This window comes from Pinus tabuliformis, chromosome X (genome assembly GCF_031772625.1).
Source record: "Pinus tabuliformis cultivar Carrire ecotype Pingquan chromosome X, CPIR1, whole genome shotgun sequence".
NCBI classification, from domain to species: Eukaryota; Viridiplantae; Streptophyta; class Pinopsida; order Pinales; family Pinaceae; genus Pinus; species Pinus tabuliformis.
Genome location: NC_142308.1, coordinates 1,346,941,261 through 1,346,964,567, shown reverse-complemented (window position 1 = coordinate 1,346,964,567; position 23,307 = coordinate 1,346,941,261). Strand labels below are relative to the sequence as shown.

At 40.5% G+C, this 23,307-nt stretch overlaps 1 protein-coding gene across 1 annotated transcript in view; it reads right to left on the bottom strand.

The window, feature by feature from the left end:
- Nucleotides 1-23,307, bottom strand: part of LOC149145064 (endoribonuclease Dicer homolog 4-like) — a 303,060-nt gene that overhangs the window by 257,931 nt on the left and 21,822 nt on the right. The window contains 1 exon segment of the mRNA XM_089448258.1: nucleotides 8-121. Within this exon segment, the coding sequence (XP_089304384.1) occupies nucleotides 8-121 (114 nt within the window).

The window sequence follows — 23,307 nt, the reverse complement described above, 5'->3', positions numbered from 1 at the left end:
AACTAACCTCATATTTTTCTAGCTCTTCTATCCAGTCTTGATGGGCCTTGGAAGAATGTTTTGCCTCCCCGTAGTATCGACCCACCTTGAAGTTTGAGTGCAATCTGATGACATCAGCTTGCTGCCAAAACAAAGTAAGAGGGCCCACATTTAGAAGTGAATCAAAGAGACTCAAAAACACAACCAACCCATAAAATACCAATATCAACTAAACTTATCAGCGTCCAACGATGAACTATATTGGGAAATTGAATTAAAGTAATTTCTCAGGCAATCGATTAGCTCATATTGAGATGGAATAACAGAGCACGTGTGAAAAGCTAAATCAACACCCTATTAACATTAATGCATGGATAATCCTAGAATATCACAATCCCTTCTCATGAACAATTCACAGTGCATGAGTTACAGTACCATTAGTTAAGTGACAACAACGTCCACCTTTCATCTTCAATTGTATATGCAGATTCACATAGAACTGAAAATTACTAATAAAAACTTCATATAAATATAAAAAGGTCAAGCAGCACTATAGTTCTTGCTTGCCATCTATCCATTATGAGCAAAACCATTACCTCCTTGACATTAAGGAGGCGGAAAACTTCCAGCATTCCTAGCTCTCATGTCCCATGGATCCACTTTCCATGACAAACTTGAAACTAATAACTTATAACATATAGCCGAGGATAAGGCTAAGGGGGTGCATTGAAAAGGAGAAGAATGTAAAAAACATTCTCTTCTTCTTCCATCTTCTAGGAGTTTTCAACATTGATTTTATGGATGTGTACGTAGTTTCCTCCAAGGGTCCAAAGGAAGGGACGTCTATGATGGAAGCCCTAAAAGAGATAACCTTAGAGATCAAGGGTCGAATAGGGCCCATAAGGCTTCATCCTTAATGCTAACATGAATGTTAAGAAGGAAACAAATGTAATATTTGATAGGACAGAACTACGCTCACCTGCTTCCATTGTAGTTCATCCTTAAAAATCCATTTAGCTTCTCTGCAACAAAATGGGTATATAAGAATTGCAGGAGTTAGAAAAGGGGTATCATAACTGAAGAATATTCAGGTCTATCAAGCTGATAATGAGTTCCATGATCCAGTTATTCTTGATTATGAACATTCTATGTAGGAAAGAATAGGCCGAAATGTGTAGGTATATTTTGTTGCGGCTTGGGTTAATAAAATATTTCCATCTAGAATATATCTTGAGAAATTGTAGAATTTTTTGGGTAAAGATGAATATTATTCCAAAAGTATCAATTATTTGGGAAATGAAAGCTTTTTTATTTTTTTCAGGTCGAGAAAATGGCCATGGAAATCTCAGAAAATATTATGGGTCTAGACTCTATGGTAAAGCCACCGGGATTACTATTCATAGGTCACTTGATGAGGGTTTGAAGGAGGTAGGAAAACTGTTAGTTACCCTTGGGTGTAAATCAGCGAAATTGGCACCCTGTTTTGGAAGCTCTGATTTTGAAAGATGGCTGAGGAGATTATGAATCTAGATATCATAAATAGAATTTCTACCTCTGTGAATATCAAGGTCCTGCTGAAAATTTATATCAAGTAAAATTTCCATCTAGAATATATCTTGAAAATTTATACAAGTTTGTGGGTAAAGAAGAATATTATTATTCTAAAAGTTTTCAATTATTTGGTAAGAAAAGCTTTGTTATTTTTTTCAGAATGAGGAAACGGCCATGGAAACCTCACAAATATTATAGGTCTAAGGTCAAGCCAGATGTCGCTTGATAAGGATTTGAAGGACGTAAGACAATTAACTTGGGTGGAAATGAGGGGATTTGGCACCCTATTTTGGAAGCTCCTGAATGATTTTTAACGATGGCTGAGGAGATTTTGAATATAGATAGAATTAAAAGAAATTTTACCTTTATGAATATCAAATTCCTGCTGTCAATTGATAACTCCAAGCAAATGCTTCAGAGATAAGGGATAAAGTTAAGTCCATCAGGCTGTGGCCTAGTGGCACCTTGGAGCAATTGTTGTGATGAAGGCCCAAGTTCAAATCCCAGCAAGGATGGTTCTCCATTGTATTGGAATTGCCAATTGTGGCTATTATTGTAGCCTTCAGGCATTTGGGTTCAGTGCACCCATGTTAAATAGGACCATTTATATTTGTTTGTGAACTCATCCATATCCTTCTGACTCTGTGGGCAGTGTTGGCTGGAATTTATGTAATTGAGAAGGACCAGTTATATTTATTTGTGAACTCATCCATATCCGTCTGACTCTGTCGGCTGTGTTGGCTGGAATATATGTATTTGAGCTGGCTTAGTACCAGCAACCTCACCTATAGTTACAACAGCTGCACGGAGCAATGCCAATATTTTCTAGGTTTACTATCCAAATGAAAAAAAGTTTCCCTTTAAAAAGATAATGGGTGTGTGTTAGCTTTCGAGGTTACTCTGAGTCTTTACACCATGCTTAAGGGTGCTTCATGTGATGTTGTATGCATGGTGTATGGATGACCCTCGGTTGTGCCATGATAGACATTACACATGGGAGGTGGCTTGCTCAATGATTGCTTTGTGTAAGTTTCCCTTGCACCCTAGGTCTGGTCTATGGCTAGACTAAGCCCACAAACACACTAGCAGTGCTCAACCAAAATAACTTTGAACAGCAGAAATATAATATCAGTGAAATCAATAAGTTACACAAGTTTTATGAGCCCAAAACTCATTCTTTATTAGTCCTTTAATAAAAGAATCATAGGGTTTCCATACCATGGATCATGGCCCTTTACAACCCCTGATACAAACTAGTATAAATAGTATACAACAAAATACAACTAGGGCTTGAAGTCTAATCCTTCAGACCCTCAATCTGCCCATCACAACAAAGACAAAATAGCTGGACTTGCTGTAGAAGTCCTTTGCCTTCAGCCTTTTCTGTCCTCTTTGCCCTTGACGTACCTGGCCGTCATTTGCCTCCAAAATCACACAGTGATCAGCTCTTTTAGTCATTGTCCTCTTGCTGCCCACCTAGCAGACTTCTTACACTCACAGTGGATACTCCCCTTCAGTCAACTTTGGACCACAGACTTTCCTAATCTTCTTCTCTAATCTCAATTGCTAATTTCATTTCATGCGTGATTGACATAGCACCCATAATCTTCTTATTTTAGCACGCGGTCAAGACTAGTTTATAGTTTGTCATTTCCATTTTATTCAATGTTTGTGCAATATATTTACAATATATGCAATTTTTTTTTTTTGAGCAAGCGTCTCATTTTTGGGCAAATTTAAACTATCTTACTTTAACTTGGAACTTTTGGTTTTACATCAAGTTAATTGTTTCACATTTCAGTTCCATTGAAAGCTATTGGTGATATTAACTTGAAGATTTTCTCTCATTACACTTTATTTGGAAACACTAATGTTCACATGCATCTCATTTAGGCATCCTTAGTGTTAATTTGCATTTTACTTAATGTACCTCCAAGCATAAGCTTGTTTGAAAGACTCTTTAGGACCCTCCCTCTCGCCCAACTTGAAGAACATAGACTCTCTTTTGTGGTTAACACGGTGACTTTGCAGTCGTTAGAGCCACAGTCTTTGCAACGCTAAAGGCATCGAGTGGTTGAATATTCCAGGGGAGGTATCGTTAATACAACCTCAGTTGTCTTTTCCTAAATATCTCTCCACAACTCACACTAGAGACTTGTTTCAAAATAGTTGAAAGAAAGGTTACATCTAGATAGGCATTTAACTTAAAATTTACCAAGATAATTGCACTCCACATTAGATAGATTGCATTTCATTCTAATTTAGTCACTTTAGAGCACTTTAAATTTACTTGCAAATTTATTTGTTTCATGTACTTGTCATGATGGATGGCCTCATTTTTTCTTGATGTAATTATCTCTTGTTGTTGAGTACTTCCTTTAGCAAGTGCAACATTTATTTACATTTTGCAAGTAATACTTTTTGAATCTATTGAATTTCATTTGCAAGCATTGTCTATCTTTCAAATAGCACTCTCCTTATTTTGCAAATAGTGTGGATCTTCCTTATTTTGCAAGTAGTCTCCTAGAAATTCACATTTCACTCACTAACCTTCACTAGGGACCACCCCCCTTAGCTTTAACTAGAAGAGAGTTTTAACGGAAAGAGTTGGGAATAAGTGATAGCGACATCTCTTCGTTTGCCACCAAGTCACATCTTGTGGAGTTGAGGATTTTTCCCACATTAATTAGGTGTGCAAGCGAGGCCGCAACAAGTCCCATTTGGACTTTTGAAAGAAAGAGGAAAAGGAATTTTATTTGAGTCAAAATAGTCAATTTTGTCCCCACAAGACCAAGTCGACCCTAGAAGGGACCTATTTGACCTCCTGGATGTGTATAAATACAACGCAACTCAACCTCATTTGGATCATCATCAACAACTTCAATTTATGTGCCAAGAAGAGAGAGAAATTGGCGAAAAAGTCAAGCAAGAAGAGTAAGGAGAGAGGATTTTCCACACATGCAAAGTTTCTACCCTAATTTCTATCACACATGCGAAGGTTCAAATCTATTGCAAGGGGGGCAGAAAATTTCAGATATGTTGCAAGTCCATAAATCAGAGTTCAACCAAGATTTGAAGAGCTTTGACCATTGTTGACTTGGTTGGATTTGACTTGGTTGAGGAAGGTTTAAAGGAGGGTTGACTTAGGTCTTGTGGGAGGTCTTGGTTCTTGGGTTTTGGGTTTTGGATTTCTCACTTTGATCTGATTTTATAAGAAAAGAAGTTTGTTGGGTTTTCCCCCTTGTGGGGTTTTGCCTTGGCTTGGAGCCTATATCTTGTGTTCATTGTCTTTTGTGATCTTCATGGTTTATGTTTTGGTAATTGTTTGATGAAGAGAACATAATAAAAGTAATAAGAAGCCAACATATATTCACAAGCAATTATCAAGTAAGAGAAATCAACCCTAATTTGTTGCCCTGTAGATTTCTCAACATGGTATCAGGGCTAAGGTGAAGAAGAAGGAAACTTGAAGATCACTTTTGTTAGCATAAGTGGAAGACATTTCTACAACAATTATCCAAACTACTTTGGAGGACATCATTTGCAAAGGGCATAAGGAAGAAGACAAAAAGACCTCCATTCATCTTGAAGATAAACTACTACTTCAAACATCCATCTCTCTCTATCATTAAAGGCTCTTGGTTACTCATCATCATTTTGAAGAAGACTGTCATCTTACCAATCTCTCTTTTGAAAGCTCTTTGATCATCACTCATATTGGAAGACATCTCTGTAGAAGTCATCACTCAAGAAGCATCAAGATTCTTGGGAACATCATCCACACTGATTGAAAGTATCATTATTTATCATTGAAGCATGTTGAAGATACTATTGTGACAACCATCCTAGAATTCATCATTTAAGGATATCTTTGAAGACTCTTGGAAACATCAAAAATTCTTGGGAGCATCAAGATATTTGAAGGCATCATCCTCATTCAAGCATCTCACTCTTTTGACAAGTACTTTATTAAACTTCATGTCTCAATATTCAAAACAAATGACTTCATTTTGTAAAGAAAGCAACAAACTCGATGGGTCATCATACTTCCAATCATGGAAGAAGAGAATCGATTTTCTTCTCAATGAAAATGAAGTCATGGATCACGTTCTAGGCAAAGTTTCAGTACCAGATAAAGACAAGACTCAAGAATTGGCCAAGTACAATAAAGAAGAAGTTAGGACTCAAAGAATTCTCATTGAGTCCGTCAAAGATCATCTTATCCCCTTTGTTGCAAATTTGGGCACATCTAAAGCAATTTATGACAAATTGGTAAAACTAAATGCTATCAGTACTACAAGGATGACACTGAACCCAACAATGAGAAGTCCAATGTGGAAAAAGTCAACCTCGGTAATATATTGGCAAGGGTCCGGAAATTGAAAAAGTCATTAAAGTCTGGAGGTTTTTGAAAAAATCAGCAAAAACTTAGCAAATTTTAAAAAGTACAAAAATATTCATTTAAAAAAAATAGCATCTAAAGTATACACAACATCAAATAAATGTATTGCCACATAAATATGAAAAGAAAGCTAATATATAACATGTATAAGAAGTCTAGTGCTACATAACATATCAACAGTGAATCAAGTCTTGAATCCTGAGTCCTGACTCAGTCTCAAGAATCAACATATCAACAACAAAAAACAATAAATGTATATCATCATCATGAGTCGTCTACATGTCATAAACTAATTAGTCATTGAGTTCCTCTGCCTATTTTACAGGAATAAGGAATGGCTTTGCCTTTTCCTCTAGAGGAAGAAGGCCTTGCCCCCTAGGGCTACAATTCTGTTGTCCTCTAGAAACGAAAATAGGTGGTTGCCTTTGTCCTCTGTTGTTGCCCATCCTAGATGGTGTCACCTCCTCCTCCTCCTCCTCCTCCTCCTCTACCTCTCTCTCCCTTGCAGTTTCTACCTCCTCCAGCTCCAGTGCCTCCAGATCCACCTCACAAAACTGGTAAATCTCCTCTTGGGTAGTGGCAAACAACTCTTCTCTCCAGAGGCACGAATCACAAAGGTTAGAGTGCAAAGTGAGCAGAAAAATTGGCATTTTCCTAACTTATACATGGCTCGGCACCTCACTCATGATTTTTTGGAAAACCCCCTGATTTTATCCCGAGTTCTTCATTTTTGAAAAAATCGTGAAAAACTCGGTCGATAACATCATGAAGTTGAAAAAAACGTGACTTCCTGATTTTATCACAATTTTACCTTTTCCATAGTGGAAAAATCTCAAGCTTTTGCAGCTAGATCAAAGAAGTTTGGAAAATTTGGAAGATTTGAACCTCATCAAAAATACAACAACAACAATCAGCCACATGGAAGACAAGATATGCCCAAAGTACAATGCTTTGGGTGCAATGAACAATAAGAGGAAGGAAAGAAGTGGAGCTCACATTGCTGAAGAAAATGAACCAGAAAAGAAATCGAAGACTGAAGATCATAAGGATCTCTACGAATGGAGAACTCTACCACTACAAGGTCTACTAGCAGTTTGTTTTTCACGTTTATTAGAAGATGGCAGTTAGAGTACATATGCAATTACATTTGTAGAAGCGTCTTGGATTGTGCAAATTAAGGCATCACGGAAAAAAGCATATAGCATTGGAATAATTAGAGTCTACATAGCCAATTATATTTTATTGGAAGCAATCATCTAAACATCTAACAAGGCATGGATAGAAGGATTTGGACCATCTAGCATTTCACAGTTCATGCAGCAACTGTGGTATCATGTTGATCTAGAAGCAATTGTTTAGCAGAAAAAGATCACAAGGATCCTCTACAGTAACAGAACCATCAATATAAGAAGGTTCTTCAATGTATGAAAAGAATCGTAGTGATATTGCAGGAGTATATTCCACTAGAAGATTTTGGAAGCAATATCGAAAGCAGTCTAGAAGTATGAACGAATGAAAATAGTCAAGAAGCAACATGAGGGCATAATTGGAACAATTCTTATCTTAAGGAAGGAAACTCATTATAGAAATCATCTTCAAAGAAAGTTAAGGAAGCAGTTCATTCAAGAAGAAAGTCAACTAGATGGCTATACAAAAAAAAAAGGTATGCATATCTTTAGAAAAGGCTCTTCATTAGAAAGAAGACTTGTATCTCCAAAGGAAGTTAAAAGGAAGAGCAGGATGAATATGGATCAGCAATATACTTGAGAGCATGAGCATGCCTTGATCAAATAGAAAGTCAGGACTCTTCCATATGGTTATTCGATATATAGTAGCATGACAGATGGGCAGAACACATGATGATATTGATCAACATCTGATATGGTCTCTTGAAGAACATAAGGAAGATAGTAATGACAACTTCAGAGGGAGCTAGAAGCAACAGAGTGGCTTGAAGGAACCTGCAGTCTGAAATTTGAAGTATCTTCACTTGTTTTGGCAATTCTGATGATGAGAAAAGATTTTTGGGATATGATATGACTTCCAAGAAGAATACATGGCAGAAGTGTGTATATTATAAAGGTAGGAAAGGCAACAATTTGATATAAAAAGTCATGAGATAGTTTGTTGGTCACTTGACAGTATACTGATCTAGAAGAAGCTCACTTTCTCCAGATAGATAGGAGCTTTCTCCAGATAGATAGAGGAAGCTATAAGTAGCTCTACATTGATTGGTTTAGCAGATACTTTTGATAACAAAGATACTATTGATGGTTAATGGAAAGTGATAACCCTGTCAGGATGACGGATTGTGAAAGAGTTTGACTCCATAAAATGTTTGACATCCAGGAAGGTTGAAGCCTGGGTATGATGTGATGCGAGATAAGAGCCTTACAGCTACAACTAAATCTCCACAGAAGAACAAGTAGCTGATGGTTGAGACAAGCTAAGGCTTGTAGTTGTGTCTCCCTGGTTGAGAGGGAGTAAGGATCTCCTCCCTGGTTGAGAGGGAGTAATGATGGCTAATGTATTCTCCATGTGTCATCCAGGGCTAACGGTCGTAACTGTTGAAATATTTAACTAGGTTCAGTTTTCATAATGTCTCATGTAATCATGATTTTATGTAGTTGTTGTAAAGAGAAAAAATAAAATTTATTATTGTTATTTTATAACATGGGTTACATACTCAAGCTCGTTTTATTTATAGATCAAGCACCCTTTGAGTGCTTCTAGGGCTTTATCATAAAGTCTAGGTGTCAAAGAGTCATTGTCATATGTAAAAGACCATATTGGGCCTCTTCTATCATGTTAGAAGAATTTATTGTGTCATAAAGTCCCTCTAAGACCAAGTACCAAGTCAGCCTATTTAGGGCTCCCTAGAGGCCTATATATTAGAGGCACTCGACCTCATTTGAAGATCATCCAAGAAGCTAGTTGAAGAACAAGAAAGAGACCAAGAAGAAGAGTGAAGAAGAGGAGAAGGAAGAGAAGATAAGACTGAAGTTTTAGAGGACTCTTTCGACATATTCCTACCACACGTGCGAATATAATTAGGGCAACTTCTAGTTGCAGCAAGACTGAATTGCAGTCACATCAAGGAGCTGAATTTAGTGTCAAAAAGATCAAGTTTGCAAGCTGAATTTCTAAGGAGAAAGCAGCAATCCAAAAGAAGGAGAGAGAAGGATAATTTCACCATCTTTCCCACACATGCGAGTTATGGTTTCTGCATTAGAGGCCGAAAATTGCAGACCTAAAGCAATGACCGAAAATCTGAAGTAGAGGCTGAAATCACTCAGGTATACAGGGTGTATATAGCATCGCTCAAGAAGACAATTATCAGGTGGGACATGAGATTTGACGAGCACAGAGCTCTAACAGAGTCCTTGGAGCGAGAGCAAGTTGGAGTATATGAGGTGCTACTCGCTCACAAGCATGAGCCTCAGCCAATATCACACAGATTGAGTCTCAGCCAGGTGACAAGTGGGCCGCACAACAGGATGACCAGGAGTCATCGCAAGATGAGGAGAGACCAAGATGAGTGGAGGCAGCCACTCAGTCAGTGACTACCAACATAGGGAGGAAGAGAGCCAAGTGGACTTATAGGTTAATTCAAGAGGCCCAAGAGTGAGTTGTGACTCCTAGCTCTATCTTCAAGCAGAGGAAGCAACCACAAAGGTACAGTGGATATATGGCACTAATGACTGAGTTGTTGGACACAGAGCCTTCTTGTTACGAGGAGACAGCCTCTTAGCAGGTTTGGCAGGAGGCCATGGTGGACAAATATTCCCCATCATGAAGAATGATGTTTGTGAGATTATGCCATAGCTAGAGGGCAAATCAGTTGTAGGCTCACACTGAATGTACAAGGTGAAGCATGAGCAAATGAGATTGTGGAGAAGTACAAGACCAAGTTTGTGGCCAAGGGCTTCTCACAGGTTGAGGGCATCCACTATGATGAGACATTCGCTCCAATGGCACATTATTCATCCATCAGGTTAATTTTGGCACTTGCAGCTCAAATGGGGTAGAAGATCCACTAGATGGACATGAAGACAGCATTCCTCAATGGGGTGGTTGAGGAAGAGATTTATATGGAGCATCCAGAGGGGTTTGAGACTTTCAGCAAAGACACACATGTCTATTTGCTAAAAAGAGCTCTTTATGGGCTCAAGCAAGCACTGAGAGCATGATACACTCGCATTTATAACTGCCTTCGAGGATTGGGCTTCATTAAGGGTTAGGCGGATGCCAACCTGTACTACATCGCGGTTGGAGGGCTTCTACTCATTCTAATATTCTATGTTGATGATCTATCATCTTATATTGACGAGTAGACAACTTCATCCAATATTGCAAGGCAGATCTTGCAAGAGAGTTTGAGATGAAGGATATAGGGCTTATGCACTATTTCCTTGGGTTGGATTCACAATGTTACTTGGAAGCAGGAGCGAAAGCGGGGAGCAGGAGCGAAAACGGGAGCGGGAGCAACATTTTCAGAAGCTCCCGGTTTGGGAGCGAATCCCGGAGCGATTTTTAAAAAATATATATATATTTTATATTTTTTAATTTTTGATACATATATGTCAACAAAAACATGTAGAATGATGAATTAGATATACAACAAATTGGACACAGAACCTTCTTGTTATGAGGAGACAGCCTCTTAGCAGGTTTGGCCAGTGTTTTTAAAACCGGAACCGGTGACCGGACCGGTCCACCTAATGAACCGGTTTACCGACCGGAACCGGTCTAACCGGGACTGGTTTGGTCTAAACGAACCGATTTTAAAAAATACATTAAATAATTAATTTTTAATGAAACAAAACTATTTTTAAGATGCAAAACCATGATTCCAAGCCAATAGAGACAAAATATGCAAAGTTTGCTCATTTATATACCATGCAAAGGTGAATATATCAAAATGGCACCGAGTGCAATACATATCATCGACAAAATAGCAAAATACATAAGAAATGAGGCTCTAAATGGCCTATAAAGTCCAAAAACAATGCTGCAAGCTATGAGGCCATTGGCCTACTACAAGTCTACAGTGTACACATGATCAATCATCAAGTCCATCACCACTACTAGACACAGGATCATCATCAGGAGCTACATAGACATCATCTGATTCAGAGTCTGAGGATGCCTCAGCCTGATCTGCAACATCAGTATCAATGCCACCAATGACAATAGAAGTGGACCTAATGGAAGCACGAGTTTGTCGACCTGCACGACTAGTGCCTTCCATTGGTTCCTTGCCTTTCCTTGATGCCGCTACTGATCCTGGTTCTGATGCCGCCACATAATCTGCCTCATCCCCCGCTAAAGCCATGTCGATATCAAAATCAGCCTCAAACACAGGATCTTCAGTCTCCTCCACCCATTCTGATGTTGGATCAATATCGTCCAACACAATGGGATCTAGATCAGGTGATTTGCTCATCATTTGGTTCCTCCTCAGTCGAAGGTTGTATTGCACAAAAACAAGATCATTTAACCGTTTTTGTTCCAAACGGTTTCTCTTCTTCGTGTGTATGCGCTCAAAAACAGACCAATTGCGCTCACAACCTGAAGCACTGCAAGTTTGACTGAGGACTCTAATTGCAAACCTTTGCAATTGAGGACACTGGCCACCAAATGACTCCCACCAATGTGCTGCAAAGAAAAAGACAATAATTAGTAACTTAGTTTATAATTTGAATTGTAAAGAACGTAAACAATTTTAACTTGAAATGAAAAACAAAATGGAAATTGGAATTGCTTACCTGGTTGGTCCACATCTCTTGCCATCTTTGCCAAGTTTTTGCCAAAAGTACCACTTGCCATATTGAAAATAGTAAGCTGTCTATGTATTTCCAACTGGTCTACATGGTTAGGGACCATGCGCTCCAAGCAATCAATCAATCCAGCTCTGACCTCCCCATCATGCTAATCTCCTAGCCGATTTTTATAGTGATACCTTGGGTTCAAAAAATACCCGGCTGCATGTATAGGACGATGGAGTTGATTGTTCCATCTATTATCAATGATCTCCCATATACGGCCATATTTAGCTAACCTATCCTTGTAAGCTGCCCGTATCTGCTCCTTTGCCTGATCCATAGCTTCATAAATGTAGCCCATGGCCAATCTTTCCCCATCCACCAACCTTAGCACCTTAACAAGGGGCTCGGTAATTTTCACAAGCTCTACAGACCTTTTCCAAAAATAAGTGTCTAACACTTTCTTTTTGGTGTCTTTTCCATCTGGTCTACGAGCCCACCGAGATTCAGACCATTCTTCAGAGGAAAACATTTTCTGCAAGTTTTTATGTTGACCATTGAGACATTGCAACGTGAGGAAGTGAGTTGCAAATCTCGTAATTGCAGGCCTAACAAGCTCTTTGCCTCCAGTGTGTTTCCTCATTAGGCTCAATACCCATGAGTGGTTGTAAATGTATTTTGTAATGCACTTGGCATGCTCTACAGTGTTTTTTACCCACTCCACCTTGCCTATATCCTCAAGCATGAGGTCTATGCAATGTGCAGCACATGGAGTCCAAAATATGGTCTTATATTTGGCCTCAAGCATCTTTCCAGCAAGAACATAGTTTGAGGCATTATCAGTGATGACCTGCACAACATGCTGCTCCCCAACTTCCTGAATAATGTTATCCAAAAGCTCAAATAGAAGGCTTGCATCCTTTACCCTATCAGATGCATCAACTGATTTCAAAAACATGGTTCCTTGAGGGCAAGAAACAAGGAAATTAATGATAGTGCGGTTCTTTCCATCATTAAAGAACTGCACTATCTGGGTGATTGTCCCAAATTTTATATGTGGGATCCTCATAAGCCCGATCACAGTAATGACTCAACAACCTCAAGTTGTAGTGCACATAAACCAAGCTTTCTGCTCGGTTTTCATTGAGTTTGTTTCTTTTCACATTATGTATGAAGCTGTAGGTGCTCCAACACCTCTCTGCAGAAGAAGTATTTACAACCTGTGATAGAACTTTTTTTGCCAATTTTGGCAAAAGTCCATGGCCGCCATATGTTTCCCACCATGTGAGAGCATCAAATCTCTCTCTGTCTTCCATTGCATGGAAGATACCAAACAAACCAGTGCCACTAAAGTATTTGCCTATTTCAAGGCGCACAGCTGCACATTCCTCCCTGTCAGGTATCAACTTTTCTAATGCTTGCAAATATCCACTAGTTACCTCTGCATCTAAATGGGGTTTGGTCCTAATCCCACCCCCTAGTGCGGGTTGGCCCAACCAAGATGTAGAGTAGTATTTTGGTGTAAGGATATACGCCAAGCAATGTAGTGGAAGATTAAGTCTATTCCACCGTTCACACACACAATCGTGAATCAGTTTGTACAAGTCAGGATCTCTGTTATGAACAATATCTTTTATTTGCCCCAACATGGTATCCATCTGCTCATACACCTCACCAATCAATGGTTTGTCTGTATCTGCAAACCGAATCATGTGATAAATGGGCTTGGTGAAATCCAATACTTGCTTCACACTTGTCCAAAACTGACCATCAAGAGCGGCCTCCTCCACCAGTTCAAAACCTCGCCTGTCAGCTGCATTTGCAGCCCTTTCCTTTAATACCTGCCAATGTGAACTTGATACCATGCTAGCCAATGACTCTCTTACCTTCAAAAGGCGCCTGAAGGTGAGGTAATAGCTACCAAATCTGGTCTTCGCAATCTTCAACAACTCCAATCTCAAGTGACTGCGGAAAAGGCCATGGGTATTGCTATGATTTATAATAAATTTTATCATTTGTTTGCCTTTCTTGTACAAATCACCAATCCATTTGTATTGTGCATTTTTGTTCTTGACAACATCATGCATCAGAAGGTTCAATGTGTGAACCAAACATCCAGACCAAAATATGTTGGGGTATTTATCCTCAATAATTGCTCCCATTGCCTTACAATTAGGAGCATTATGAGTGATGACTTGGATGACATTGTATGGCCCAATACGGTCAATTGTTTCAAGTAATGCTTCTGCAATGTTGATGGCGGTCCTGAACTTGTCTGAGTAATCATGTGCAATTAGAAAGATGGCACCACTAACAGACACAGCAAGAACACTTATCAATGGCTTGCCTTTTACATTTGTCCATCCATCAGATACAATGGACACCCCATGATCAGTCCAAGAACTTGTCATTCTATTCAAAGAATGTGATATTTTTGCTTTTTCATGATCAAGTCCATCGGTTCGTCCCTTGTCATACCCAGGGCTCTTGTATCCTCTAGGGGCATCATTTATGGCAGAAACCATTTCGTGCCAATAAGGTGAGCGAAGAATATTGAATGGTATCCCACATGCATAGAAAAACCTGTAAACCTTTGAATCCACATCATTCCTACACCCCTCATCAAGGAAATCTGATATGGTTCTACGCCTTAAAGCTGATGACCCTGTGCCTCCATATCCACTGCCTTGGGAGGATGCTGAAGGAGTTCTTTGTGCTTGTTATTGTGAGGTTGGTTCAAAGAAACCCCTTGATTTTATTGATTTGTATTGGGCTTCCTCCTCTTCCCTTATGTATTTGGCTCTATCTGTCGCTGACACTGTTGGACAAGTTTTGATTCCTATTTGTTTGTCTCCATCCCATGGCCTTTTCCCGCGGAGGTGTTTTCTAGCACGGGTGTATGAACCTGTGTAATCATTGTTGCAATGGGGGCAATGAAATTTAGTGGTTCCACCCCCTCTGCCTACTTCAGGCCTGTTAACATATTTCCACAATGGGGTTTGGTCTTGTTTAGTTTTTTGAGAGTCATGTTCACCCTCCTCCAGCTCCTCTTCACCGGGGTTTTCATCAAAACCACTTTCTCCAGCTTTTTCATCCCCCTCTTCATTTTGGCCCCTCCGTTTCCTACTCTCCAGCACCATAATAACCATAAAAGGGACCAAGAAGAGGAAAACGCCAAGAAATTTAGCCAGGTCCATGATGTTTGATATTTGTAGGCTTTTGAATCTGCAAATTAATTTAATTTATTTAGAATTTTAGATTACTTAACTTAATTTATTAATTTAATTTAGATTCATGATTTTTTAACTAAATAAAGTTAATAAACTAAATTAAACTAACTAAATTACTAAGTTACTAACCTCTTTCCAGGCTTGCTCCTTGCTCCTCAGCGCTTGCTCCTCGCTTCTCCTCGCTCCTTTCCTCTTGCTCTCCAGCTTCTAGTCAACTCATTCAAGTGATAATGAAATTTTTTTTGCCCCATTGTGTTTTTAAAACATAATTTTTTTTAAAAAAATTGAATTTTTTTTCATGTCCGCGATTTTTTCTGCCCGGATCACTCCCGACGTCGGTCGAATCGCTACCCGAGCGAAAATTTAATGCTCGGGAGTGATCGGGAGCGATTGCTCCCTGATCGCTCCCGAGCTGTAATTTTTGCTCTGGGAGCGACAGGAGCAACGCTTCCGATATCGCTCCCGACTTTGGCAGGGAGCACAAATTTTTTTATCAGGAGCGCGCTCCTGACCCGCTCCCAAGCCGCTCCCGGCCAGAGCGCAAATTGGGAGCGGGTTCAAAGGGGGGGGAGCGCTCCCCCGCAACTCTGGGTTGGAAGTATGGCGGGGTGATGGGGAAATCTTCTTGGGAAAGGGGAAGTACACTATAGAGATCCTTAGGAGGTTTCATAAGCAGGATTGTAGGCCAACGAGCACGCCTCTAGTCACAAACTGGAGGAAGTTGGGTGCTAGCAAAGCAAAGGATGTAGATGTTCCGTTGTACAAACAGCTCATCGAGTTGTTGATGTACTTAGTTAACACACAACCTGACATGTGATTTGTAGGGAACCAGTTGAGTCAGTGCATGATAGCTCCTACCAGAGTTCACTAGGTTGTGGCGAAGCATGTTTTGAGATATCTCAGAGGCACATCAAATTATGGATTATGGTACAAACAAGTTGATGGAGTGAGGCTTGAGGGCTTCACAGACGCAGATTGGGAAGGGAGCTCCACAAATCGGAAGAGTACTTCAAGTTGCGTCTTCAACATTGTGTCAAAAGTTGTTTCTTAGTTCAGCAAGAAGCATAGATCAATTGTACTCAGTTCTGCGAAGGCCGAATACATGGTTGCCAGTTTAGCAGCCTGTTAAGCTATATGGATGAGGAAGTCGCTTGTGGGGCTTTTCAAGCAGGGGATGGAACCCACAGTGATACATTATGACAATCCGAGTTGCATTAAGCTCTCCGAGAATACAGTGTTTCATGATCGCTCCAAGCGTATCGAGATCAGGTATCATCATCTCAAGGATTGTGTGCAAAAAGTGATAGTGAAGCTACCATACATTCCAACAAAAGAGCAGATAGCAGATATCTTGACCAAGGCATTAGCAAGAGGCAGTTTCGTCTATTTCAGAGATAAGTTGGGAGTTGTGCAGAATCCCTTCCTCGCTAAGGAGTGTTGAAAATGTAGAGATGAAAGGTCTTTTGGCTTGCACCTTAGCCAATGAAGACCATGAATTTGTCTTTGTCCAGCATGAGTGTGAATTCATGGGATAGACTTCAGTTTGAATGAGTTGATTTCCAGTTTACTAGAATGGTCATCAAGGTTGCATGTGTAGTGTTGGAACTTCAATTACGTTGAGTCCTCTTCAATTTGACCACAATTGAGGTGGCAGTTACAAGTTCCGTTAGAACAAGTCTTCAATGTTGATTGCAGAGAGAATACGTTAAGACTCCGGTGTTGATTGGAGAGAGAGCGAGTAGAACTCTCAGTTAACTCGCAATCACAACTCGAACTTCTAAATTGAACTAGGCCTTCTTGCATGCTCAAATTCTAGCTATAAAGATGAAGACGAACGCACAAGACCATCATTCTTGAGAGATAAATTCTTTGTGTGTGGAACAATGTTGTAGGATTCTTCCCCCCCCCCCCAAGGATCTAAGGCCGGAAATGCATCATGTACAGATACGTGGCTGATCCTTTGGCGAAACCACAAATTTGAAAATCGGATCTGCAGTTCTATCGTTTTGAGGCGATTCTTGGAAATCCGAAACCACATGGGCCCGATCCGAGGTTCTATATTTCCGATCCGCAAATCCAGGAAAGGATCCACCGCAGATCCATGGAGGTTCCTGTGCAGATCCAGAAAGGATCGTGAGCAGATACATGAGAAGGCGGATAGTTCTGCGCAGGGGCCAATTTTTTTATTTATTTTTTGCTTTTACTTGGGTTTAGGAGGGGTTTAAGTGAGTTGAGGGTGAGTTAGAGAAAAGAAAGGATGACGTTAGATGTTCCCTAATGGTAATGTTAAATTCTTAAAGTAAAAGTGACATTCTCCTTTATTTTTCATTTTTGTCCTTTTACTTAAACTTTCAACATTACTATGAAATGACTCGAGATGTTTGAGAGTGGTTCCAACCTCATGAGACATATGGAGACATATCCCATTCAAAATTCAGCAAACATAACAATTTTTAGGTTTTCAGAATCAATGGGATTTTGGAATTTCATTAGATTATATCATGTATGAGGGTATGTAATTGGCATTTAATCAAAAGCACCAAGCTCTATAAGTACCCAATTGGTGGCGTTGATTGTTGAACTCCTTTGTCATGGCCTTAGTAAAAAAGTACCCTTCACTCAAGCCAAAATCATTTATCAGACATGTTAATCTTTCTCTACCATATTATAAAGCTTGGATTAGGTCGTTTGATCAAAATTGGGCAATGTTAACTAATATCACTAGAGAACTAAGTCACCTAACACGAGGACACGTGACACAAAGGACATGAGGATTCGAGTGTCGGACACAGACATGTTGACCCCCCAGAACAAGACGTTATATTTTTTTTAAGGCAACCATGGTTTGCGGTCACTAAGTGGCTGCTACGTCCACTGGCAGTAATCCACACAAGATCCATCAATGGTGGCCTAATATATCGGGCCTAACCCCAAGGGCATCGAGGAGTTTTGATCTAGTGACCTCCCAATAGGAAAGGTACTAAGCAACAAGGTCTCAACCATTGTTTTACAACCAGGCGGATTCAACTCGGAAACGGCCGAGTCATACCGAGCCGTTAAAAAATTTTGTGACCAGGCCAGCAACCCGGCTCGGTTGACCGAGTCAACTATGACTCGGCCGAGTCATCCAATGACTCGGCCGAGTCATAGTTGACTCGGTCAACCAGGCCGGGTCCGTATTGACCAGGCCGAGTCAATGAAAGACGGCTGGGCAGCGTAAAAAATAAAATTTATTCACTTTTTTTTGGATTTGTGGTAAAGTTAAAATCAGTTTATGGATTCCAAAGGGTTTAGGTAAATTGTTAAGTGCTTTTGGGGTCCATTTCCCCCTCCCAAACCCTATTTAAGACAGCCAAATGCTCTCATTCACTCACAGCAGTCTTATGCATTTGAGTGAGAGTCTTCTTTGAGAATTAGTGAGCAGTTCTTGAGCTTGTTTTGGAGCAGCAGTGAGGAGTCTTGGAGGAGCATTGTAGCTGGAGTGAGGAGCTTCTTGGGCAGCCATTTGGAGCAGCATTGAGGAGCTGATTTTTGGAGCAAGCTTGAGGAGGCAGTTTGTGCCTGGAGGTATTTTTTTCCACCCTTACAAATCTGTTTTTGCTTAGTAAATTTTAGGTGCATATCAAGAAAGCTTAGAGAGTGTTTTTTGTCAAATAAATGAACATTGAATCAATTTTTTTTTTTTTTTTTCATTTTCAGATTGTTTTCCTAGTCAAAAAATGGCACCTAGAGCAAAAGATCCTGCTTGGGCATATGTTGAAATGGTTGATAGTCAGATGTGTTGCAAGTTTTGCCATAAGAAAATTAAGGCAGGTCCTGGGGGGATTCATAGGCTGAAACAACACTTGGCAGGGATTAAAGGCCAAATTACCGCATGTCCCTCTGATGAAATTGAGGAGATTAGAAAGAATTTGGTGGCCAGCTTTGAAAAATTTAAAGAAGATAAGGCTAGGCAACAAGAGATACAGGCTGAGATTGGGAGGAAGAGGGAGATACAAAGAATGATGGCTACCAACCCCCACTATGATTTTGAGGGTTCTTCCTCTATCCCTCAAACTGAGGCATCCAACCCTTTCCGTTATGTTCCTCCCTCTTTTGGTTCTGTTCAAGATAAGGGAAAGGGTAGAATGAAGGGTGATGTGACTATCAAAAGTTATTTCACTCCCTCCTCTCCATCAGATGCACATGGTCCTGAAGTTAGTAAAGGTCAAATTCAGCCCACTTTAGATGACCATTGGAAGAAAGAATTGAGGGAGACTGCTTGTGACTACATAGCTAGATGGTGGTAATAGGTATGATGCTGATATCCCCTTTAATGCTGCTCGTTCACCATATTATGAGCCTATGTTTGATGCCATACATGCTGCTGGAAAAGGCTTCAAAGGCCCTACTATGCAAGAGCTAAGGGGGGTTCGTTTGCAGAAAGAAATTCAATCCATTAATGAGTATTTGCAAGAGTTCAGGGACTCATGGGCAAGAACAGGGTGTACCATCATGTCAGATGGATGGACTGATCAAAGAAACCGTACCATCATAAACTTTCTTGTCTTCTGCCCACAGGGAACCATGTTTTTAAAATCAGTTGATGCATCTGATAAGGTAAAAGATGGCCACTTGTTGTTTCAGCTATTGGATGAGGTTATTGAGGATGTGGGGGTGGCTAATGTTGTTCAAATCATCACAGACAATGCCTCTAACTATGTTCTTGTTGGTAAACTGTTAGAGGAAAAACACAAGACCATCTTTTGGACCCCATGCGCTGCACATTGCATAGACCTCATGCTTGAGGATATTGGAAAATTAGATTGGGTCAGAAACACTGTAGATAATGCCAAAAGCATAACAAAATTTATCTACAATCATACACTGGTTTTGAGTCTCATGAGGAAACACACTGGAGGCAAGGATATTATTAGGCCTGCCATCACTAGATTTGCTACACATTTTTTGACATTGCAATCTATGCTTTCCCAACATACAAACTTGCAAAAGATGTTTTCCAGTGATGAATGGAATCAAACCAATTGGTCTAACAAACCAGAAGGCAGAGAATTGAAAAGGAAAGTCCATGATGAAACTTTTTGGAGAAAGGCAGCAGAGATTGTGAAGCTTGCTGAGCCACTGGTTAAGGTGTTGCGGTTGGTGGATGGGGAAAGGTTGGCTATGGGCTTCATTTATGAGGCTATGGATCAAGCAAAGGAGCAAATAAAGACAGCATACAAGGATAGAGTGGCAAAGTATGGGCCCATTTGGGCAATCATTGATGAAAGATGGAACAATCAACTCCATCGCCCTATACATGCAGCTGGGTATTTTTTGAACCCACGGTATCATTATAGAGCTAAGGAGTCAGGAGCTTTGAGGGGGGAGGTCAGAGATGGACTGGTTGATTGCATTGAACGCATGATCCCATCGGAGTCTGATCAGCTGCAGATACATCAACAGGTCACATCCTTCAGCAATGCAACAGGTACCTTTGGGAAGAACCTAGCAAAGATTGCAAGAGAAGCAGATGAGCCAGGTAAACAAAAATTTCAATTTTCAATTTCTTAATGGTTTTACAGTTTTACTTTTTTTATTAAAGACTAAAGTTTGTTAAATCATTTATAATTTGAAAGTTAGATATAATTTGTAATTTTGTTGAGCTTCAGCCTTCATCTAACTCATAATTCATTACACTCCTATGTTTTTTGCAGCACAATGGTGGGAGGCCTTTGGTGGCCAGTGCCCTCAATTGCAAAAGTTTGCAATTCGTATTTTGAGTCAAACTTGCAGTGCATCTGGGTGTGAGCGCAATTGGTCTGTCTTTGAGAGGATTCACACAAAGAAGAGAAACCGTTTGGAGCAAAAACGGTTGAATGATCTAGTTTTTGTCCAATACAACCTTCGGCTCAGACGGAACCAATTGCTGAACAAAAGACCTGATTCAGATCCCATTGTGTTGGAAGACATTGATCCAACATCAGATTGGGTAGTGGAGAGTCGTGCACCAGAGTTTGATCCTGATGAGGATCTTGATGAACTTGAACTGCAACATCAAATTCAGCCTGTTCAGTTGAATGCAGATCCCGATCCACCAGCCTCAGTCTCACAGCCAGCGGCAGCAAGGAGTAGGACTCCAGTTGTAGGTGCTTCCTCTGCTCAGCCACGACAGAAGCGCAGTCGCATATCTACTCTATCTCAGCTTGCATCTGCTGCACAGCCTGCTAGTGGTACTGGCACCACTTCTACAGTTGCAGTTGGAGACGATGATGATGAGGAGGAGGCATGGGGCCCCTTGTCTGACTCTGATGATGATGATGAGTCTGATCCAGAGATTGGTCGAGATGATCTTGGCTCCTCTGGCAGTAGCTACTAGCCAGTAGTACTAGTATTGGAGTCTGGTCAGCATCACAGTTTACTTTTGTTGTAGAGGCCATTTCTAGCCTCCTTGGTTATTTGTATTTTGTTTTGAGTCTTTGATCATGTATGACAGTTGACTATGTATTGCCATTGGGTACCATTTTGATATAATGGATTGGTTCATGAGCCTACTTTGATCATATGTTGTCTTCCATCTATATTATAATGCTGTGTGTTTGGAAACATGAATGAAAATCTTTAAAATTATGTTTTTTTATAAAAAAAAAAAAAAATATTTAATGTATTTTTTACAACGACTGAGTCATTGAAATCGAGCCGGCCGAGTCATTACCGAGTCGGAGTCGGAGTCGGAGTCGATCCTCGGCCGAGTCGGAGTCGGAGTCGGAGTTGTAAAACATTGGTCTCAACCAATTGAGCTATCCTTTGGGGCTGTTAGTACACGTTATATATTATTTTCTTAAAAAATTTATTAAAAATTAGATTCTACCTCTCCTTTTTTCCATGCTGAAAGGGGACTCAGGCAAGGCTGCCCACTCTCACCGCTCCTCTTTCTGCTTGTTATGGAGTGCCTGAGCAGACTCATCTATCATGAAAAGCAGAATGGCAGATTGTCAGGTTTAAAGATTACTGATCAGTGTTACCTGACGCATCTCCTATTTGTGGATGATGTCCTCATCTTCTTGGACGGAAGTATTCGAGATTCGATCACTCTTGATAAGATCCTTGCCTCTTTTTACAGATCCACTGGTATGACGGCAAACCACACAAAATCTACTATTTCCCAGGCATACACTTCTGCACAAGAGTCCAATCTTGCCTTGCATCGTTTCCCATATAACCCTCGACCTCTGGATCAGGGATTCAAATATTTGGGTTACTGGATCAAGCCTTTGGGACACAAGATAGCGGATTGGACTTGGCTGATCTCCAAATTTGAGAAGAGGATTTCACACTGGAGCCATCGCTTTCTATCCAGAGCAGGAAGGCTGGTGCTCATTAAATCAGTCCTGGAGGCCACACCTGTATTCTGGATGGCTTTAGCCTGGATACCTAGAGGTATACTAGCCCGTCTCAAGCAAATTTGTTGCAGATACCTCTAGAATGGGGGACAGGATAAGCGAGTTTTTGCATGGATTAGATGGGATAATATTGCCATGCCTAAAAAGTGGGGAGGATGGGGTCTTAAAGATCTATCATCCTTTGCACATGCTCTGGCTGCGAAAATGGGATGGACATTACTTACCAAGCAAAATCTCTGGACGTCTATCTCATACCACAAATACATCTGGCCCCTACAAGTCATGGATTGGATCCGACTGCCTGGTTGGAATAGAACAGGCATCTCATCGGTTTGGAAAGCTCTATTGTACTCGCTCCCCCTCATTCGTAGTCATCTTACTTGGAGAATCAATGATGGAACCAAGGCTCACATTGGAATGGATCCATGGACAGGTGGAGGAGGGAGATGTTACCTCCCTCGTGAGCTTATTCGATTACTCGATCAACAGAACATTAAAGTAATAGCTCATATTGCGGACCATGAGAATTCATCCATTTACACACAAGCATGGAAATCGGCAGCGCAGTTAAATTTGCCTCCTATCTGGCGCCACAATTGGGAGGATTACACAAGCGCTTTGAGTGAATCCCACATCCGCATCAAGGAAGGCCCAGATGAGCTCATGTGGAACAAGGCCGAATCTGGATACTACTCCCCCAAGGAAGGTTACCTGTGTCTGATTAATAACAAACAACCAGAAATCACTCAGAGTTGGTGGAAGCTCATTTGGCAATTAAAGACTCCACCCCGGACCAAACTCTTTTTCTGGTGCATTCTCCGAAATAAGGTCCCTACAGGGGACTCGCTTATGCACAGATCTGTGTATGGTCCCACCTGGTGCATACTCTGCAAACAGCAATCCGAATCGACCGTTCATCTTTTCCTTACCTGCAATACCACAAAACAAATATGGAATGACGTGGCTGAGGAAATCAGGTTCACGGGAGCATGGGATGG